The sequence below is a fragment of the Apteryx mantelli genome, chromosome 1, assembly GCF_036417845.1.
Source record: "Apteryx mantelli isolate bAptMan1 chromosome 1, bAptMan1.hap1, whole genome shotgun sequence".
In the NCBI taxonomy this organism is placed as follows: domain Eukaryota; kingdom Metazoa; phylum Chordata; class Aves; order Apterygiformes; family Apterygidae; genus Apteryx; species Apteryx mantelli.
In genome coordinates this window covers 206,095,773-206,118,407 of record NC_089978.1, presented here as the reverse complement: position 1 = coordinate 206,118,407, position 22,635 = coordinate 206,095,773, and the positions used below count along the sequence as shown (strand labels likewise).

General features: G+C 38.2%; 1 protein-coding gene across 2 annotated transcripts in view; it reads left to right on the top strand.

The window, feature by feature from the left end:
• The window catches only part of SLC2A13 (solute carrier family 2 member 13), a 159,638-nt gene that overhangs the window by 132,816 nt on the left and 4,187 nt on the right, over positions 1 to 22,635 (top strand). For both annotated transcript variants that reach the window (XM_067316060.1, XM_067316056.1), the window contains exon 7: positions 292 to 417. In XM_067316060.1, the coding sequence (XP_067172161.1) occupies positions 292 to 417 (126 nt within the window). The remainder of the gene's footprint in view (positions 1 to 291; positions 418 to 22,635) is intronic.

Genomic DNA, 22,635 nt, shown 5'->3' with positions numbered 1-22,635 from the left:
CCTCAATTTTATCTAACATTTATGCAAGAGAAAGACATACTTAAATATATTTAGTTTCTAAAAAGAGGACTATCTTGAAATTCTGCAGTAATTTTATAATTTAGAAAGCATCCATTAACAAAGAGCAAAAATTTATGAAACTTCAATTGCCTGTTTTAGGCAATTTCTGTTGTCTTGTATCCAACACTGACAACTTGACTATGCACATTCTAAGCATGATTAGGTGATAGCGTTGTTTTGACGTACAAATAAATAAAATGTTGCTTATGCACTTATTTATTTCTTTTTCAGTTATTGCAATGGATGTATGTTAGATCCAGACTGTGGTCTCTGCTACAAATTGAATAAATCAAGTGTTGTTGAGTCCTCATGTATTCCTGTTGATAAAGATTCTACAATGAAAGCAGCTTGGGGCAGGTATGTCACTTTTCAGGATTTTCTAGTCTTAAGCTTTGCTAACAATTTATTTTATGCTGTTGAGGACACTTTTGCTTTTACATAAAACACTACTTCTAAAATGTTAGGAAAAAACTTATTATTGGAAAAAATGGAAAATTAAATTCCAAAAAACATTCTAAATAAAAGCCTATTGTGGTGTGTGCACACACGTCTGTGTAGTCTACCAATTAGAACCTATGGCAAAAGTACGCAACCAATTAGGAAAATTAACTTTTTCCTGATGCATTCATTCATTTGAGGTGGCATATTACCTAGATGTACACTTAAAACCCTCCAAATTAATTTTCTTTTAAAATGCTTTAATTAAAACACATTTTTTGAATATTGGCTTATTAAAGAAACCTGATTGCTCACTGAAGGATCTAAAATGAAAAAATCCGAAAAGTTTAAAATATCAGAAGCATAGTTTGCAGCCACAGATTTCTATGTTCCTCTGCTTAAAAATGGCATCATGGTATACTTTGCACTTGGGGTATTAAGATGTATGCATTCATAGATAGAAAAGTCCCAGCATAACTCCGAAATACATCATGCCTCTTTTTCTTAGGTAGCATAACGTTTCCCTGAACTTAGAATGAACTGTGCCACATGTGGACCATGAAAATATTTGGGAAATATGCAAAGGTTTGGGAGATTGCGTGGGGGAGGTTTGAAGTTTTGCATGTATTTCTCAGAAGTTAAAGTCAAGTGCTTTAGTAGCAGTGAGTCATATTGGACAGAGTTTGGAAGGTATGGAAATGTCAACTAATTATAAAATTGTTAATGTAAAATGATGCTAAAATTGCCCCCCTTTTGATTTCAGTACTATTAAAATGGCATGCCTAGTCCTGTAGATCTTTCCAGATGCAGAAGAGGATAGCATAGTTCCTTTGTAACCTGATTTTAAAAGTACTATGATAATTTTGTGACTGATACTGTTTGTTAATAAATAACTGTGAAGATTACAAAATCTCATCCCTTCTGCCTGTTCTTTGACTGTCTTCCACTGCACATTATCCCACACGCATACCTTGCATATTAGCTAATACTCTGATGCGCTCTGCAGCAGTTGGAGTCTCACTATTCCTATTTGTCAGATAACATCTGTCAGATAATCTGTCTTTGTATTCTAAATCAACATTTGTCTCATATGTGCTGTTGTTTTAAGTACCATTTCTGTAGTTAGGAAAATCATAATAGCATGCAGTAAGACATAGCTGGAAACATAAGCTTGTTATGGGTGATTGATAGATAAACTTTATTTATTAGGCAGTTTTCTTGTATAACGTAGTAAACGTGGGCATCAGTAATCCTTTTATATTTATGATTCATTCTTATATAGCACTCCTTGCTGAACAGCCTCTTGGAGCAAATTAGATAGGAAAGAAGAAATTTTTCCATTCCATATTGTGCAATATAATATTTCCATTCTATACAATAATTCCATAGTATAAGGACCCCCTTCAAAATCTTTCACCAGAAAATGAAACATCTTTCAATTTGTTTTATAGGTGGTTGTTACAGTGAAAATCCTGACACAAAAAAGAAAACCAATGGAACAGCTGCATTTCTTTTCCCAAAGATTATATGTTTATCCCTAGTTCTAGTGTTTATTTCATTAATTGCTAATCTTGTCTCCACCTCGTCTGTGTAATCAGGAAGTTTTCCAAAGCTGGTCCTTCAGGCTGTGAAGTGTGATGTGGTATCTTTTGTTCCAGTGCCTATGAAACAGGCATGCATTTCACCTCCTCCTCCTCACAGGTAGATGTACTTCTGCATAATGACCTGGAGGGAATCCCTGTAGATTTTGACTTCCAAGCTAAGCAGGGTTCATATTCACAGACTCCCTAGCTCGGGTTCCTCAAAGCATGAGTTCACTTTACAGCAAAAACAGTTCCAAAAAGCCATAGGATTTCCTCCCCAACCACAGAGATTGCCACAGTGAAAATTGCACAGTTACATTTCCAGCTGTTGCTCGGAGCCATCGGAATTACTCCTATCTTTCTGCCAGCGCACTGAGAATAAGTGCCTAAGACAAACTAAGAGCACTATTGAAGAAATTATGTTTGTGCTGATGCTTGAAATTGCATCCTTCCATTTCACAAAGTTACTTTGTCATGTGCTAGATTTACAGTGGCAGTTATTTAAAAAATACGTAGCATTTTACAATGGGAAACTGGTTTAATACTTTGAAAGGTGACTGTGACCTATGAACATCTAATAACTATACATTATCACCTGTAGCCTCTTTGTAATTCCTGTGTATTCCAATGGTTTAATGCTGTCCAGGGTTGACTGAGTGGACTTAAAGCCTCCACAGTTACTGTAGCCTAATCCGTCCCTACTCTTTTGCTAGCAACTTTGCTCAGGAGGGGGAGGAAGACTTGGGCTGTTTGTTCGGGACTTAGACCTCAGTTTGCCTGGGTAGTGGCAAAAGCAGCAGCTCTACTATCTTGCCTGATACAAGAGGTTCAGAGAAAGGACTTCTGCTGTGCTCAGATTGACTGTGCAGTGCAGTGCGTTTCCCTGCTTCCGTATGTGTATTTTGTCTGTGGTTTCCTGCTGGAAAGATGGGAACTGCAGCCGTGGCGTGGTGCATACTGTCCTGTCACATGATGTGTGTGCAGCCACGTAACTCTGCTGCCGTCTTAACCCCAACCCTCTGACATCTGTCGGGGCTTATCTATTCCTGATGTGTAACCTACCAACAAGGTGAGACATTCTTAAAAGCGTCAGGATAGAAGGCCTTGTTATACTTAAAGCTCTCTACAGCCTCACAAGCTGACATAGGAAATTCTCCTCTGTTTATGTATTTATAGCTTTGCACTGTTCACAGTTGATCCCAAGGTATTTGATAATGCTGACGTAACAGGGAATGTTTTGACTGTTATCATAAAATGCTGTAATGTATTTTTATTTGTAAGAGGCTTCCCCAATGCCAGCCTTGTATACTAGACACCACCTCTATGTTTATAGTTAATCATATTTATTCACAGTTACAATATGTTCTAAATTGAGAAGTTATGGGTAGTGGAGGAAAGCAAGCAGAAATTTCAGTGTCTTGTGGCTGCCAGCGAGAGTGTTTATGTTGCAGTGGTTGTCATAGAAACCTAGGGAGACAATTAGACTGTCCAAATGTTTTTCAAGAAGAATATAGCATTTTGGTTCTTTCAAATATAGGGGACTCTGTGGCCAACAGTGGCCCCAGCGGGAGGGAGAATACAAGGGAAATAGTGTAAGAATAAATCTAACCAAGTCCATCAGGCCTTGAAACAGCATGGGTAATGTGTGATGTGTTTGGTAATGTGGGTAATATACCTGTGGTTGTGTGAAATCATACATGCAAGACAAAGAATAGAGATTTCCCATTTCATCAGTTACATAAGTCTGACTCTCAGACTGGGAGTGTCTTGTTTAATATACTGGCATAGTCAGTACTTTGCAACCCATGGTATTAATGAATTGGTCAACAAAACAACTGTGGATATGCAAATTTTGCTGCTTCCAGTTCTGCCCCAGGGACATATAAAGGATGGTTTCAGGGCAATTAGCAAGAATATTCTTAAATTGATCACTTTGTAGTAAAAGAAGAAAGAGGAAGAGCTGAATCTTCTTTCTCAGCACGGTTGGAGGGTTCTGTGTTGGGACTCTGCGCTTTTGCCAAGATTTAGGACAGTTTTGCATTTAGCGGTGGTGGAGGCAAGCAGGCAGTTCTGTGCCCTTCACAGAACCTGAGCCTGGTGCGGACGTCTGGAAATCATCTGGTCCAACCCCTCTGCTCAAGCAGAGTGAGCTGGAGCAGGTTGCCAAGGACTGTATACAGTTGGGTTTTCAATATCTCCAAGGATGCAGACTCCATAACTTCCCTGGGCAACCTGTTCCAGTGTTCGACCACCCTCACAGTGAAGAAATGTTTTCTTATGTTCAGATGAAATTTCCGGTGTTTCAATTTGTGCCTCTTGTCCTGTCATTGGGCACCACTGAGAAGGGTCCAGCTCTGTCTTCTGTACAGCATCGGATATTTATACACGTTGATAAGATCCCCACCCTGAGCCTTCTCTTCTCCAGGTTAAGTATCGCAGCTCTTGCAGTCTCTCCTCAGTTGTTTCAGTCCCTTAATCATCTTTGTGGCCCTTTGCTGGACTCACTCCAGTATGTCCATGCCTTTCTTGTACTGGGGAGCCCAGCACTGGACGCAGCACTCCAGATGTGGCCTGACAGGAGTGACATTTGCTGTCTTCCAGTTCCCAGGAACCTCTCCTAATTGCCATGATATTTCAAAGATCATAGAGAGTGGCCTTGCAATGACATCAGCCAGCTCCCTCAACACTCATGGATGCATCCTGTCAGGGCCCATGGACTTGTGTATCTACAGTTTGTTTAAGAGTTTTCCATAACCCAATCCTCTTCCACCAAGGGTAAATCTTCCTTATTCCAGACTTCCCCTCTGGTCTCAGGGATTCCTGGAGGCTGGTCTACCAGTAAAGACTGAGGCAAGGAAGGCATTCAGTACCTCAGCCTTTTTTTGTGTCCTTTGTCACCAGGACCCCTGCCCCATTTAGTGGTGGGCCCACATTTTCCCTAGCCTGCCTTTTGCTGCTTATGTCCTTGTAGAAGCCTTTCTTGTTGCCCTTCACATCCCTTGCCAGTTTCAACACTGGGCAGGCTTTACCTCTCCTAACCCCATCCCTGCATGCTCGGACAGTGTCTCTATATTTCTCCTGGATCGCCTGTCCCTGCTTCCACCTCTTGTACACCTCCTTTTTATGCTTGAATTTAGTCAGGAGCTCCTGTTCATCTATGCAGGTGTCTTGCTGCTTTTGCTTGATTTCCTGCTTGTTGGGATGGACCATTCTTGAGCTTAGAGGAGGTGATTCTTGAATATCACTCAGCTCTCTTGGACTCCTCTTCTGTCCAGGGCTGTATGCCATGGGATTCTTCCAAGCAGGTCCCTGAACAGGCCAAGGTTTTTTCTTGAAGTCCAGTGTTGTGATCCTGCTTTTTGCCCTGCTCCCTCCTTGCAGGATCCTGAACTCCACTATCTCGTGGTGGCTGCAGCCAAGGCTGTCCCCGACTTTCACATCTCTGGCCAGTTCTTCCTTGTTTGCAAGTATGAGGTCCAGCAGAGCACCTCTCCTCCTCAGCTTCTTAACTTCCTCACACAGGTGATCGTCATCAATGCACTCCAGAAACCTCCTGGATTGCATGTTCCCTGTTGTGTTGTCCCTCAGAGAGAGAGGTGTGGAGATCTCAGGGTGGTTAAAGTCCCCCATGAGGACCAGGGCCTGTGAACGTGAAGCTTCTTCCAACTGTATGAAGAAGACCTTGTCAACTTCTTTTTCCTGATCAGGTGTTCTATAGCAGACACCCACTGCAATGTCACCCATGCTGGTCTTCCTGCTAAACCTGACCCATAAGCTCTCAGCTGGCCCCTCACCTGTCCCCAGGCAGAGCTCCCTGCATTCCTGCTGCTCTCTCATATAAAGGGCAACTCCCCCTCCTCATCCTCCTGGCCTGCCCTTCCTAAAAAGCCTGTATTCATCTATTGCAGCACTCCAGTCGTGTGAGCTATCCCATCGTGTCTCTGTGCATTAGTGTTCAGGCACTTCAGAGAGGCACCCCGGTGTCCTGTCTTCCTAGAAAGGGCATGAGAGCTTTCCCTGTAATGTGGTCCCATAAGCACTTCCCTGTTTACATGCATATGCTTGGGTTGATTCCACTTCAACCCTGTTTTTTTTAAATTAAGAGGTCCCTTCTTCATAAACATTGAATTATAAAATTCCCACAAAGTTGATAAATGACATTATGTCAGTTTTACAGATGGGAATGCAATGGAAAAATTACAATATAAAGCTGAGGTGGCATGACAGAGATCACAGGCAGAGTCTGTTTCATCGTTAGAACCGAATGTGGAGGTGGTTGGGTTCAATTCTGTGCTTTCATAGCATTAAATGAAATCTAGCTTTTCCCACAACTTCTATTACTCCCACAGTACTCTCAGAAACCTTGAAACTTCTGTCCATGCAATTGCAATAACTGTAAAGGCCAGCCCAGAATGCTTTAGGAGAAACTTTAAATTACATTAATATCTTACAGCTGAAAGAATAACTGTGCAAGGAAAGGAGCTACTAATGGTGCCTTGATATGACATTAACCTCGACATGACTATATTGTCAAGACTACAGTAGGCCTACAACTGTGAGCTAAAAGGCTCTCATGAGTGACTCTGAGCAGTCTCCCTTTGAGAGAAAGATATTGGCTTTATACAGTAAACAATTATGAAGAAATAACATCATCTGCAGATCAGAGGCAAGCCTCGAAGTCATCCTGTCCACAAAATTAGCTGACAGGTCTCCACAGTCCCCTAAGAAGGCCAGTTGGGGACAGAAATTTATAAAGGGAGGGGAGCTGAGTGATCAGCTTTCCTCAGCCATTTTTATTAACTTTATTAGAGGAACATCATCTTACACAGGAGTTTAATGATCCATGGAGAATCCTGCTTTTGTAAATGTAAAGAAGTGTTCCACTCTCGGTCAATGCAAAGACGAATGAACAAGGAGCTCTGTGTTTGGGAAGCTGTTCATCTTGCTGTGACCAGCATGCTCTTGAATGCTTATCTTCTGAGTAAAATTAATGGTATGTTTACGGAGTCTCAATAAAGCTGTTAGGTACCGCCATGTGCCAGTTGCTTATATCCACCATCGTTTCCTGAGGAGTATCTCAGAAACGCCTTCTGAGGGAAACAGGGTCTAAATTACATGGGCAGCATGAGGGAGTGGGTGAGGCACGCAGCTAAACCAAGGTTCCCGGTTTCAGGAGAGTCTCTACCACAGGAATGAGCCTCCTGAGCTCAGCACTTATGCCTTGGGTCCCAGATAGATTCCAGTGGCTCATTAGCTGGATGCTCAGACAGCAGTCTGGTTTATGTCCTGCAGGGGACATGCCAGCTTCTGTCATAGCCTTATAAATATTCTGGAGAATTTTAAATTCAAACAGTGCTCTGTTGACTAATACATAGTGGATAAGACTGTTAAAAACAACCAGGAAACCTTTTCTTTTCAGTAACATGAGATTTTTCTAAAAATGTCAGGTTTCTTTTGCTGCTTGTAAATAAAGAGGACATAAATAAGTTCATTATACTTCAGTTTTGTTGGTTACTATCTTATAAAGACACTTTTGCAATATGACAAGTATGTTTATAAAAGTTGCTGTCTATTCTTTATTAATGTCAAAAAATATATGTGTGTATTCACACGTTTAGAGACTGAGAATGTATTTTCAGTGCTTCATGGGTATGGATACACAAATCTTTCTTGTTATCATTGAAAGGCTAGCACCAGAGCAGTGTTTCAGGAATGAAATACTTTTCTGTTCACATCTCGACATTGCTTGTTTTGTAATGCAGGAAGTATGGGTGAAAGATTTTGTTACTGGAATGAATATCTGGAATCTTTCTACAAGGGCCTGTATTGAAAAGAGTTACTAGATTCGCCAGCAGTTAGAAGAGAAACTGCTGTGAAATATTCATCACTTCAGTAGGAACCAGAACTTAGAATTCTTATTTTATTTTATTTTATTTTTTCTGGGATCATAAGGAAAGAAAAACAAAATACTTGCTATTTCAAATAGAATTAAATTCTGATTATATTCACCTGTTGCCAGTAAGTGTGGAAATTTGGAATAGCAGGGTTTTGGTGCAGAATGCTATTTTTTCTATCTGATTGCGAGAGTGTGCTTCAGCTTAATAATAGACATATCTAATATAAATTAGTGAGTTGTATGAAAACAGAAATGAAAAAGATGTCTGGTACTGATTATAGTCGTTATCAGCCAAAATCTGAGGAATAAGATCTTTTCTGAGATACAGGAGGATTTTAGACAACATAAACACTGTGGTTATGTTGCACCTAACAATGTGATTCTTGAGAGCTAGGGATGTAGACGTAGAGGAGGAACTTGAGAAATCTTGTATGCATATTTTAATGCCATCTCTATTAGCCAGGAAGAGTAAACATGAGGAATAGAAGCATAAAGTGATGCAGAATATTGTGTTGTCAATCACAGATGAAGTCTGTGCTTTTGGTGATGCAGGAGTAGGTAGCAAAATAAGTGCAACTCTCTGATCCTTTCAACCCCCCCAGAATCTCTGAGGAGTCATGTTTTTAAGTTCTTTTAAAAATAAATTATACATAGTGAGCCCGGTAACCTTAATAAAATCTCTTTCAGCATTTAAAAATATAGTAAATAGGTATATATTTACTTAAATAATTTAAATTGAGAGTGGAATTTTGTTGTAACCTTCACAGAGGAGATACAGCCTCTTGATTACTCTTTTTAATATTTGAGGAAAAAATTATGATTTTATTTTTGACTGAATCTGATGCCTGAACAGTTAAGGTCCTTTGTATTTTGTTTCTGTATTTTATGTCTAGAATAATAAGCAGAGCAACATGATAATCTAAACTGAAACTATATATCTACCTTTATGGTAATTACTTAGGAATTACCATAAATGTTTCTAACTCATTACATCTACTCAACCAATGGCAACTTCTGGATACTTTAAAGGATGGACAAAATTTTTTCCCGATCAATCCTGCTATGAAGTGAATATATTCTGACTCTGGAGATGTTCAGTTTGTATGCTGAAGACAAAATGGAGATATTTCCGGCACAAAATGGGATTTTAAAGTAGGTCTGCTTGGTTTGAAACATCATTTGTACGTTTGTTCTCTACTTGTTCATTTGTATTGCATTTTGTTGCTGAACCTTGCTTCCAGATCTTACTCTACATTACTACTTAAAAGCCATTCTGGTAGCGAACAATGAAGGAGAGAGATTTGATGCTTTCTGACAGCTGTTTGCTTTAGTTGTTATAACAACTACTTCAAATGCTATAGCATTGATGTAACTGGAATAGAAAAGCCAAAGTGGTCCTTGAGGTAAAATATCCCCAAATGCTGTTCTGTGTCAGTAAAACATTGCGTTGCAGTTATTTAAGTGGGAACAGGTTTGAATCGATACTCTTCCTCACCTGAAAATGGTCCAAGGCAGAAGATGCTCTGGTGTTTTTAATTCGGACTTGCATCCTGTTGAAATAGGAAGCGTTCTGCATGTTTCTGTCATTCTCTGGTCGGCTGAGATGGGACTAGAAGGAAAATGGTCTTGTTTCCCTCCCTGAAAGCCTCAGTTTGCCTTTAGATGCAAGGGGAAGGGGAAAAAAGCATGCTAACACAGGTGAGGGAATTGCCAGTTCCTCCTCAGTGTGCTTAGGCCACATGGATAATTCATGCAAATTTTCTCCCCCTCTCTCTTATAAAATGTGCATGTGAGAAAAGAGTCTTTTGTTGCACACAGGAGCCTGCTGCTAATTAGCTTCCTCAGCTGCTCATCTTTTTTGGGAGGGAGCGAAAGGCACCCAGGCCCCACCAGGAGTCCTCGCGGAGGGGAGAGCGTGGCGCTGGCGCTGGCCTCCCTGCCGCCCCCGCGGTCGGGCTGGGCAGTGGGAAGGGCCCTGGGCTGGGGAGCCTGCGCCCCGCAGGGACCTGGCAATTCCCTGCTGCCGCCAAGCTGAGGCAAAGGGCACGGGCTTGCTTTGCAGGCCTGGGGGGTTTTCTCCGAGAGAAGAATACTTTAAATAGTTTTGGGTTTTTTTCCACATATATTCAGTGTGGACTTTAAAGTTCAGATTTAAATACAAATCCTCTGTGACAAATTGTTTGAGTAGACTCCTTTAGGTTTTTACACTGAAATGAATTTAATAAAATGAAATTTTCTTTATTTGGTGTGGGGGGGTCTGTTTTAAAGGTGCACGTGGTTGGAGTTTTTTATTGATAAAGAGCAGGATTGAATCCAGTCCTTCTTACAGGAGCTTGTACCTTTAACACCTTCCATATATTCCATATTTCATACACCTTTATTCAATAGTAAATAATAATTCTTGAATAATCTCATCATCTGATATAGTAAAGATTATAATTTCTTCCCTTCTTAAAATAATGAAGATTTGTTCAGAGGTTTGTTGCCTTTTTTTTTTCTGACAGATATAAGTTAGCACATTTCTGTATTAGGACTGTTAAATAATTTAATATGTTTGATGAGTTTAATTCATATAAATTATTGTATGTGCTGTCTGCATGTATGGTTTGTTTCCTTGAGAATGGAGGCAGTGACATCAATCCTTCGCTGGCGCAAGTTGAGCTAGAATTATTGTTTAATTTGGTTTAAAGTCATGACCCTATTTTAATTCAGCTCATCTGTTAATAAAGACTAAGAAATGGGCATCTGTTATATGGCAGGTTATATTTCTGAACACTGGGGCACTTTGGGGGAATTGCTGTATGGACTTCTGCTTGCAGGATGCACAGACATTTTTTTTTCCTGTAGCTTTCTACAGCTGTCATGTTAGCTTTGCATAAATGATAATGAGAGACGAGTTTGAGATTCTGCATGATTATTTAGTTGTTAAGACCTATGATTCAGATGATTTATGTTCCCATTTTGCACATTTTCTTGGTAAAATAACTGTAGTTCAAAAGCCCTTACTTCTGTAAAGTAGTAATAGGGCCATGGAAAATAAGATGAATTTCTGCGAAGTCTTCTACCATAGGATCCCAAACTTTCAGATTTTCATGTAATAATCAAGGCCTCAGTACCTGAAGTTTGCAGAGATAGTGCAACCTTTTATCAATTCTGTATTTCCTAAAATTCCGTAGATTTCGCGTATGCATTGTGACTGCAAGCACAAATGAAAGCAGAGTGACACTGTATGTTAAGTAGTTATTCTCACAAATCGTGCGTGAAAAAAAGTCTTATAATAAGTTATCTTTGAACATTTTTTAAATATCATTGGGGGTCCATTTTCTGTTATAAAATTAATGATCTCCAGTGAATTTACCAGGCTGACACTTGAGGGGTCATTCTTTGTATAGCACCGTTGCTTACTGTAGTTCTTGCCATCCCCGCTGTACCGTGGCTGGGCAGGTGCGTATTGCTTGCTTTTCCCTTGGGGAGTAGCAATTTCTGTGAGCTTCTTGAGACAGAGATATTGCCACCTTCTGGAAGCAGGGGAAAGCTATTTTTAAAAAGGAAATAGTCTTTCTTGATTTATTTAACACAATAAATACAAGTTCCCCATTTTTTAGTCTAGATAGATTTAAAATGTAATGGAGACCAGTTAGAATGTGATGTTTGTGCCTCAGTTATTGTTGCAGGAATTGAATGAAGCAATTTAGTACTCCAGATGGAAGGGAGTTTGATTTGGCCAAAAAGATTGTTACTAGAAATATAAAAATAGAAAGTTTCTATATAGGTCAGTAACTAAAAATTAAATACAGCAGGGAAGCGCTAAAAAAGATGTGCTATTGTACGTAGTTCTGATGTATGACCTAACTCTTCATTCCTTACGTTTTTTCGCCTCAGGTCCAGCAAAAGAGCAAATTCTGCTAAGTGTTCGTACTCCCTACTTTCCTCTTGATTTCAGTGGAAATTTCAGAAAATAAATATTTTGTTCTCTGTTAACATCATATTGAAATACATGGCTGAACATGACTCTTCAGATCTGTGAGTGCCATGGAAAGTCCTTTCTGCCGCAAGCCAGTTTTGCAGGTGCTCCTTTGTAAGGTGCTGTGACTGCTGTGCGGTCCCAGCGCGAACGAGCTACGTTTAGAGCAGCAGCAGCACGACTGCAGCAGCGCGTTTGCCACGGGCTGACCTTCCCCATGGTTTCTCTGCTTGCAGGGCCGTTAGTCTTACTGTGACTTTAGGACTGGGGCTTTGAAAAGAATCTGTTCGGATTATGAATTGAATCCGTGATGCTTACCATTCAGAGTCACATCTGATAACTTGTAGCAGTTGTGTCAGCATTTCCACTCTGCGTCTTGAGTTTGGGGTTTGGGTTTGTTTTTGTTTTGTTTTGTTTTTTAATTTGACTGTAACATGTTGCTGTTCTCTGCCATTTTGATATAACAGATTTCAACATGAGAGCAGTACTTTTTACAATTCTTTTGTACACATAAAGTTTTGGGTAATTAAAAGCAATACAATTTATGTTATTGTTTTATGGCGTGTTCAAAGGGCTTCATAAAAAGAAGGTTATAACACTGAAATAGAGCCTACTTCTTTGGAGACAGTTGCATAAACCTCCAGTCAATACTTCTGCTAAGTTACCTTGATACTGAGTTACAATAGTATGCTTGCTTTCATTAGCTTTGGTATCTTTGGACCATGGGATTAAAATTACACTGGGCAGTCCTAACTGAAGTGATGGTTTTCAGATGCTGATGACATTCATTTGATAATATGACTGTCATTGCTAACACAATGCAAATGGCACAAGCGTGAGTAAAAGTTACCTATAAGTGCAAGTAAAATTAAGCAGTATGGATAGAATTTGTCTTACTCAACTTCAGATGTCTAAAATTTTGATCTCAATCTCTCTTGTAGTTCCTTGACTGATGGAGTAAAAGATTTGTTCCTTATTTGTCACTGGCATCTGGCTACATTTCATAAAATAGTCTTAATTACATCATGCATGCAATTCTCGCACACTTCTATTAGTAATACTTTAAAGGAAAATTGTTGAGAATATTGCACATCAATAATTGCTTTTGATATTTTTATTACTATTAAAATATAGTCTCCTGTAATTTTGAGAGATTATGATTTTATATTAGTAAAGTGTGGTGATTATGTTGGTGTTTAGACAACTTCATAAAACAAGGTCACAGCCACAATTAAACACTAAAAACATTTAGAAGGATTATCGTCTTGGATATCATAGGATATTTATTACTTACTATCTGCAACTGAGCAATAAAAATTAATATGTAATCAACTATTACATTTCGATAGCTACTCCTAACCATAAGTATGTGCTCATTTTACATTTTCATCATTTTGTGTTCTCACTACAGAGATACAAATTCTTCTGTCTTTGGATTCCCAGAATGAGGTTTGGGCCACATGGTGCTATTTTGCACAGAAATTAAAAAATCTTTCCCCCTGCCCTGCCCTGCCCTGCCTTCCCCCCCCCCCAAAAAAAAGAAATATATATATATATGCATTGCAGTTCTTATTCAGTGGTTAGTTTCTTGAGAAATTGAATCCAATCAGCATCTAATAGCTTGGTGCCTTGCTGGGCTATGGATTAGGCCCTACGCTCAGCCACTTTGAACGCTATTAATTGAGATGATCTGTCTTAATGTAAAGACAAGAAAGAGGTTATCTTCTGGCTGGCAGTGATAGAAATGATACTTCTACATTGAGCAGACAGCAGGTTGATATACCTGTTGTAACCACAAGACCTTTGAAAACAGTAAATACTAAGTAAATTAAATGTAAAATCAGAAGAAAAAACAAATGAGATGAAACATTGTGTACGGAGAGTTGTTTGATAGTAAACTCTTCCCTGAACTTCTAAAATGCTGTATTTGGTATCATACATAGCTGCATTGAACATCATAATCTTCAGAACAATTTGTTTCAGGAACTTAATTATACATATTGCAAGGTAGTACAACCAACAAGACAAAATACTTCTAGTTCTGGAAACAAGCTAGAAATTCTTCAGTTCCGTTACCCCAATCTCTGTCAGAGATTTCCCCCCAGTCTCTACCAGTGATTTGGTGTGGAGCTTTGCGCAAGCTCCAGGAGCTCTCAAACATGTAAAAACCAGTGATGGCTCATAATTTCTGCACAAAAATACTCCATCTGGAGCAGCAGGAGTGTTCGAGGGTCACTGAGAAGCCAGGGAACATGGAGCTTAGCACTGGAATTCCCCAAAGATGCGGTCTGTCAGAACAAATTACTGATTCCTTCATGAGCAAAAACCCCAAAGATTGTATGTATATTAGGACTATTTTAGTAAGGACCACCAGATTGAATACTGCTTGTGATGCAGGGTGTTATTTTCTGTGAGATCAAAGCTGGCATTCCACAAACCAACAAGTAGGAAAAAATCCTGTCTTGGTCCTGAAAGTGCTCAGCTGTAACTGTTTGGCTGTAACCCATTAGAAACCATCCCGGGAGGGAGAGGGACAAATATCTCATGGTTGCCCACTGTTGCCTGTTGAGCTTTACAGACACAGTGCCCTCTTTCAGGAGTGCTTTTTCATACTCTTGTTATCTTGCAAAGAAGGTATGGGGAGGTCTTTAAAGTTGCAAAAAAATTATTCTCTTGCCTTCTCATGAAAACATTTGGTAGATGTGTTTTTTACTTCTCCTTTAATATTTTCTTTCTGTAACTTTAACCTTGTATGACCTCCAGTTCCAGTGAAGCGTTCTCTGATATTTTGGAGAAACATTTTCTGCAACTAAATATCAACATATCAAGCTATTAAGTGAGTCATACTTTAAATAGGGAAAAGCCCTTCAGAATGAATTAAAAAAAAAAAGAAACAAAGAGGTATTTCTATGTTTCTACAAAAATGTGTCTCTGAAGTATTTGCTGTGTTTCAGGAAGAATCTCTCCGGAAATAATTACCAGATGATATGTCCTATTTATTTATTGTGTACACTAGTATTTGAGTCTCCTTCTAGAAATATCACTAACAGCTGTAGGTGTTACCGAATTATACATTTTAAAACCTGAAAGTAGTCTTCTGAGTATACATAATGAATATATTTTTGTCATGGCCTCCTAAGCTAACAGAATACCACATCTAATTTTTACAGCTATGGTTTCAAACTGTTTTGAATGTGAATCCCTTAGCTGGGTATTAACCAAACCTTCTTTTCTTCTGCCTGCTGTTTGTTAAATATAGTTGTAGACCTGAATTTATTTGTGGGTTTAGATTGGACTTCGGTGTACTCAGTGTGCGCAGTAATGTATTTTAGATATTTGAGAATTTTATTTAAAATATTTTAATAAGATGCTCATTTTCTTCAAGGAAAAAATAAATTTCAAAAAATATTTTAATAATCTATTTTTTCCCCCAAGCAAATTGCAAAAAAAATCATTTTTAACGAAAACAAACAAGTTTCTAATCTGTGATGCCTCTGTTCCTTTTTTTTTCTGTCTCATTTCATTTTTTCGTTAAAAATTGGGGAAATTTTGAAGCTTTTCACAAAAAGATGAAACAGATAAGTGATTTATCTTCATTTTTTTCTCTACACCGAACAGCTAATTTTTTACTGTCAGCTATTTGATATCTGAAAATGCCCAATGTTAAAAAGAAATACCAAGCACCAGGTTTTGAAACTCTGACCTGTTGTCTAATGATTAAAATAGCTAACATGATCCCAGGTAGAAATGCATCTTGGTCAGGTTTTAATTTTGAATTCTGCCCATTAACGTTCTGTAGGCATAATTGTTAGTCATTTATTAAGTGAACAGATGATGATTATTTTTCAGAGTTGTATGAGTCCTCACCCAGTTTACATATTGTTAATATAAAATTTGAGTTATTTGTGATTTGCTTATGACAGAACTATGAAATCACATAATTTAATTATTGCTAGTTATTTTTGATTTTTATTGGAGTAAACCAGGTGTGTCCAAGCAGGATCAGAATTAGGATTAGGATAGGGCACTGTGTAGAGCATAGAAACATCAGTCATTTCCTGACAATTTTATTACCATCTGCTACTTACAGAATAGTAGAAAAAATTTCTGGAAGAAAAATCAATCAATCACTGTCTAATGTGATTAATGTAGTAGTATGTCCTATAACGGAAACCAGGTATTTGCATTTTTCTGTTCCTGCTTTTTAAGTGAGCAATATCTGAGACTGGCCTAGAGGTGCGCCTAATGAGTGCTACCAGCTGTTGTGAAATCTGCACTAGCAGAGCTTTAACATTAGGTATAAACACTGCTCTGCCTTTTCCTGTTTTGAGTCCTTTTCTCAAGGTAAGGAAAGCATGAGGTAAGGAAGACGAGATAAATATGTGTGACAATATTCTAGTGGGTAGCAGAGATATAGCTTTATTAGTTCCTTGTAGATATGATGAAAAATGGAGCTTGAAACGTTTGTGGCATGACAGAAAAGTAGGATAGTTGTAGCTAAGGGCCCGGAGGAAGCCACCAGAACACAGAAGATGCCAGTATAGTATGAAAGAAGTCTAAAGGATTAGCAAGTTGAACTTTGAAATAGATGCAGCAGTATTAAAGAGAACCTTCAGGCCAGAAAGAAGCACATCCAAAACTGAACATCTTTCTGCAGAGACCAAATTATCTAAGCACATAAAAGCTGCTTGCTCAGATCAGCAACTAACAAAAGGTCAAGGTACATGACCACATAAGTACTCCTAACCAGCACTTTCATATAGGTGAGATTCTTCCTTTGGCAAAAGACACAGTAAATGTGTTGTCAGCCCGTCAGAATCACCTGCTAAGTAGTTACAAAAATACTGAAGCAACTTGTATGGCAAACAGTTAAGAACTCCCTTGATGTGATTAATATTGGGGAATTATTTGTCATGGGAAAAAATTGGTCCATCATTTGATAATCTATTACTCAGTCTGTTCACATTGAATAAAATTACTCTAGCACTCTATTGGGCAAATTCAGCTGCAATTGCAAAGCAAAAATTTCTCAAAGAGTTTGGGAAAACACCAGTATTTGAACTAAATCTCTTTGAAGGTTTTTAGCTGAATATTAAGAAAAATGTATATGTATCTGTGTCCAGGCAGTCAGGAGCAGAGTTAAATTAGAACAGCATAATAAATCTAATGCAGGTATGTGTTCTGACAGGACTGAGAAGCATGATGGAAGGCAGTTATTTCTCAGAGATAGTTATTTCCATGAAGAAATGATTTCAGTAAGGCGTTTTTCTTGGATAAAGGGAATATTAAGTGTTTTTTTCCTTAATTTAACAGGGTGTGTACAATGGTGAAAGAATTGATTTGAGGAGATTTTAGAAGTCTGTAGAGTTCTAGCTCTTCTATAAGAAGAAGATAAAAGAAAGATAAAAAAAAGATCAGTAGATAACAGTCAATAAGGAAAATGGTGCTCAGTGTGAATAATTAACTATTATTTCTAAAATGTAATTAATTATTAAATAATAATATAATTGACTATCATTTCTGTACATGAAACATGCTGCCACCAAACAGATCTCTAAGAAATACCCATTTTTGTGTAAAACTTTATTATAAATACAGTTCTTATCCTACAGCACACAATAAAGAAGGCTTTTCTAACCTCTCTGGCTCAGTAATGGGTAAAGCAGCCAAACTTCTGCCTTATTTTTTTGTTTATCTTTGAATATGTGCTTTTAATTTCCCAGATGCACAGTAGGAACTGCCAGTTATTCAGCTTGAGGAGAGTATTTTCTTGTTGTATTTCTCTAGTCATACTAGCAGCTACTAAACTTATTTGGCGTGGAATGCATTGCATAGAGAAAGAAACTATTTTTGTCTCTTCAGTTGAAGATTTTTTAGATATTTTGGACAGCTGCAATTATTGCAGCTATTAACCAGTTAAAGTCTTGTAGTTTCTAGTCTTTATAGAATATATTGTCCTATAACAGTGGGCCTAAGAGAAAGCCTGACAAGTGTTAAAGGCTGGTTTTCACTTGTGTTCAAATTCCTCAGCAATTTGTTGAGGTGACGGGAGGTTTCTCATTGAACTAATCTATTTTTCCAAGATTGTAAGTGCATGCTAATATTTTAAAAACTCCTTGCCAGTTTTAGCAAAATGCTGCAGTGAGTGTCCCAAAATGCTGTTGGCATCATTATGTAATGAAGGTTAAGAAATGGCTAGCTGAATATCTTATGGGTACATTTTTCAAGGCTGCATCTGTCTGTTCTTTTTTTTTCCAATTGCCATCCTCTGACATAAGAAGTTTTATCTGCATATTTTTAGCAGCATCAGTTTAAACAGATGAGTTAGTTCTCCATGTAAACTACAAAATCAAAGCAGTGGGATACAGTCGTCTGCAGAGAGGCTTGGATTCTCAGTGGGTCTTCTCTGAGGAACAGAAGCAGGTAACAAGGGTACAGTGAGAAAGTTTAGGAAATATTGATTCATATATTAGTTGTCTTAAAATTAATCTTGCTGTGTGCCTTTAGGAAAGAGTTATGCTTTGTTTGTTACTTCAGATAGCATCTTACCTTATATATAAAGAATTTTCTGCACTGAAGGAGCAGAACTTTTCTTTCAGATCAGAAGTACACCTTACAGTTTCCCTTGTTTCTGTAGGTTGTGCTGCTATGACTATTTTTAGTGCATATGAACCTGTGGTTTCTTACAGATTCTCTACAATTAAAGTTCTGTTTGCACACTGTTAATAATGGGATATTACTTGGATCCCTCATTGTCTGAGCCATTGTGCTTTCTTCAGCTTTTTCCTTTGCTCAAGGCAAAAGATGCCTCTGATCTAGTTTGAGAACTTGCTTAGGAGTTGGAACCACCTCCTGGGAATGAGAGCGTACCCCCATCCTGGTGGGTTAAATCTCTTGGATTGCCATCAGGTTCAAGCTCACTGATTTTGTTAAATGATGTGCCATCATCAAACTAGCTTCATTCCTCCTCCTCAGAAAGATAGTGCTCTTTTTGAGACTGGGGAGAAAATGAACCTCCTCCACACTCTGAAATACTGGTTTGTTTCTTTTATGATGGCAAATTCAGTGTCCTTTCCTTTCCCGCAGCTACGTTAAGGTTAAAGAGACCTCAGGAACCAACACTAACATTTGACATTACCACCAGTTAAAAAATCCTGTCATTTTGTAGGCTTAATAACAAGGGTCAAATAAATAATGATTTAGAAAAATCTATACGCAATAGCCACGTAGCCAGCCAGCTTCAGGCGCTGTTCAAAAGTGAAATCGTCATGGGTCTGCAAACCAAGAATTGAAAGGCAGGAGTATTAGCAGAAAAAATTGTTTAAATTTTTTTTTTAAAGCTTGAAACGCTTTAAGTACTGAAGAGGCCCTTAAACTTCCTCTTAGTTTGGAAAAGCTGGAATTTAATAGGTTGTTATACTATATGTGTGCAAGAAGCCATCAGTAAAGGAAGTAGTGGGTATCTGTAAAGAGCCGATGAAATTGGGAGAGCCTTGGGAGGTTAGTAAGGGTAGCAATTTAGAGCTGGAGGCAGAATGGGGTGAGAAGGAAGGGGAAGGGAATCTCATGGAAGTAGTCACAGAGGGAAGATAAATTTAGCCTGGATAGGTGATAGGACCGCAATATGAGAGACTGATGACTGCCAAGGAGTAGGCGCTGTTTTTACTTAGGAACAGGAGGGAATGGAGGGATTTCAAGTAACTGTTGCTGAACTGCTGAGAGAAGTGAATTTTGAAATTACAGCATGAGAAGAATGTTTGGAGAGCAAATATCAAGAACAAGGTGATTGTGTCTGATGTGCATGATTAATATTGTGAGTGTGGCTTACTCAAATGAGTAGAAAAAATTAGACAGGGATAGGAGCCTTTCTGTCCCTGAGAAATGTTGATGAAAAAAAAGGCAATGCAATAAGGCAAACCAATATGTTTAGTTTAATGCCGTAAGTTTCCAGCCTAAGCTCTCTGTACCCTTAAGTTGTGTGTCCTTGTGCTTCAGGCAGAATAAGATTTCTTAGCATATCAATGACTCTTCTGTCATTGATGATGTGTAAATGTTTTGAATGCATTTCACTTGATGGACAGGATAGAGGGAGTTGCCAAAGTTCTCTTTAGTTACATGTCCGACTATCGCTGAATTATTAGCTAGCTAAACTGATACCTTGTTAAATTCTCTCCTTTAAGTAATTTAAAGATAGTTAGTTCAGACCACTGAAACAGATTTTGTGACATAGCACCACAATAGAAAATAAAGTGTTTTTAGCAGAAAAAGAGGACCTCAAATTGTGCAAACTAACCCCAGAATCAAGGAACACATTCTTCTATCGGACTAGTAGTTGCTTGTGGATAAATAATTTTAGGTGTTCCCAAGCATCTTCCACAAAAACTTTCCTTATTCCAAGCAGCAACTACTGTTCTGTGAGCTCTCTTTGGTCCTCTATCCTTATAGTGACCATGCTTGTGGGGAAAAGTTGAGTCAATAAGCTTGGCATACATTTATATTGTTCAGTTTGATTTGCCTGAGCTAAAAGCCGGCACTTTACACAAGGAGATTTTTTTTTTAATCTAATATATTTGTGGTACACTGGAGACTAAGTAGGAAATTGTTGATGATCATCATCTTTGCAACCCAGACACAGAAGTTTGGCATAATAACAGTCCTTAAGTAGCTTTACCCTTGTTAGAACAAAGAAATAGGGGATCAGTGAAACTGTGAATTAGGTTTAAAATCTTTGCATACCAGAGAACCTGGTGTTAAATTTGCTCTCAGAACAGAAGACATAATTTTGAGATATGCATGTTCTAACAAGCGTTTTAACGACGTGAATGATAAGATTAGTGATTTTCTTTAAAAGTAATTTATTTCCTTAGACTGATTTGATTTGAGTTTTGACCTTTTAGCATTTTTCATTTAAATCCATTTAAGATGCTTCTGAAGGGCTTAAATGACAATGAGAAGCCAGCAGGTTTCGTATTAAAAATATATGAACATTGAATTTGAATGAAACATTTAATTCCCACAACAGCCATATCTTTAGAGCGACACATTCCTCACTCTACAGCAAAGCAAAAATTAACAGAATTTGAGAAGAAAATCAGCTGGGTCTCTTTCTTGTGCTGTGCTAACTTGATGTTTGCTATGTACTGCCTAATGATTGCCCTAGTTTGCGGTTTCCAGTGTTGCACTTGAAAATTGTTCTACAGCCAAATTGGCTCCGGTATTAGGGAAAATTTAGGTTGATTATCAAGGAAAAGGTCTTATCCTGTTTCATCCTGCTGTTGTTAACAATAACATTTGGACAATGTACAACAGCCCTTTTTTCTCATATTTTTTTAAAATGTGCTATAAAAGGTAATTTAAGGGGGTGGGAAGCAGAGCTTTAGGTCTGCTGAACTACAGACTATTATCAGATAAAGGATGGATTCTGTGATGATGAAACGAAATATATAATACACTTAATGTAGAAATGTACTGCTATTCTGATATGTTTCCAGTCAGCAGAATTCATCACATCAACTGTTAAAAGTGGCTCCTGTTGAGAAGGTTTGTTTTTCACTAATTAGAACAAAAGTGCTTCATAAATTACCTGTTGAAAATGTACAATGAAAGAAACTCGTGTTAAAGGTTTTTAATGTAATACTGTTATGTTTTTGCTTTGGCAGTAATTTCAGAGGAAATGATGCAGTACTTCTTTGCAGTTTATACTAATATGACAATTACCTGGCACATTCTTATTTACAATCTCTTTGTGGTGATACCCGACTACAGGATTTGACTTACAAGCTATTTACGTAGGATTTTCTCTGTGTATTTCAACTTCTGAAGAGTTTGCTAGCTGCTCATACATTTTCCAAGTACAATTATTGCCTTCACGCAGGACCGAATTCAGAATTTTATGCAGTCGTGTATTATACAGTACTTACTAGTATATTATTTAGCAAAATAATAAATATATTCTTTAGCAAAATAATAGATTTTGTGGAATTAGGAGAATAGCAGTAGAATTCGTACAGAAACCGTGCTTGAATAAATATCTAGATACGTAGTCTTGAAGTGTTATTTTTGTGTGTAACCAGAACTGCAAGACTCCAGCAAATGCAGATATCTTTGCTTTTCTTCTGCATACCATGCTGTTTTCCTACTGAAGGATAAACAAAGCACAGAAGTTCATTCCTGCAAGGTTTCCATTAAGTCTAGTCTCTGATGCTATTCTTCCCGTTTCAGTGTAGCAAATCTGCTTTCTTGCAACAGAATTTCATCTCAGTTCCTGACAGACAGCCGAGAACAGATCAGTGGCTCCAGCAACAGGAGGCTTTCGAGACATCTGTTTTTCCCTCGTATAGTCTGTGTTCCACTCTGTCAATAGTAGGACACATCTGGGGAGAGCTGGTAGGGGAAAGAAACATCCAGACCTCCTAGTGGTTGTGTCTGTATGAATCAGCAGGTTGGTTTGTGCTGATAGAGATGGATACAAGATAATAAACTGAGTACATCTTTATTTACTGTAAAATTCGAGAGAAAGCATTAGGTTCCTCTCTGAGGGAGCTGCCGATCTGGCTTGGACAGAATGAGGAAACCAATTTCAGCATCAAGACATTTTAAAATGATAATCAGCTTGTATTCATGACCAAACACCTGCAAATGAAATTAGAATAACAGTTAAAGAAGCAAATGGGCAATTGTAAAAAGTGTATGAT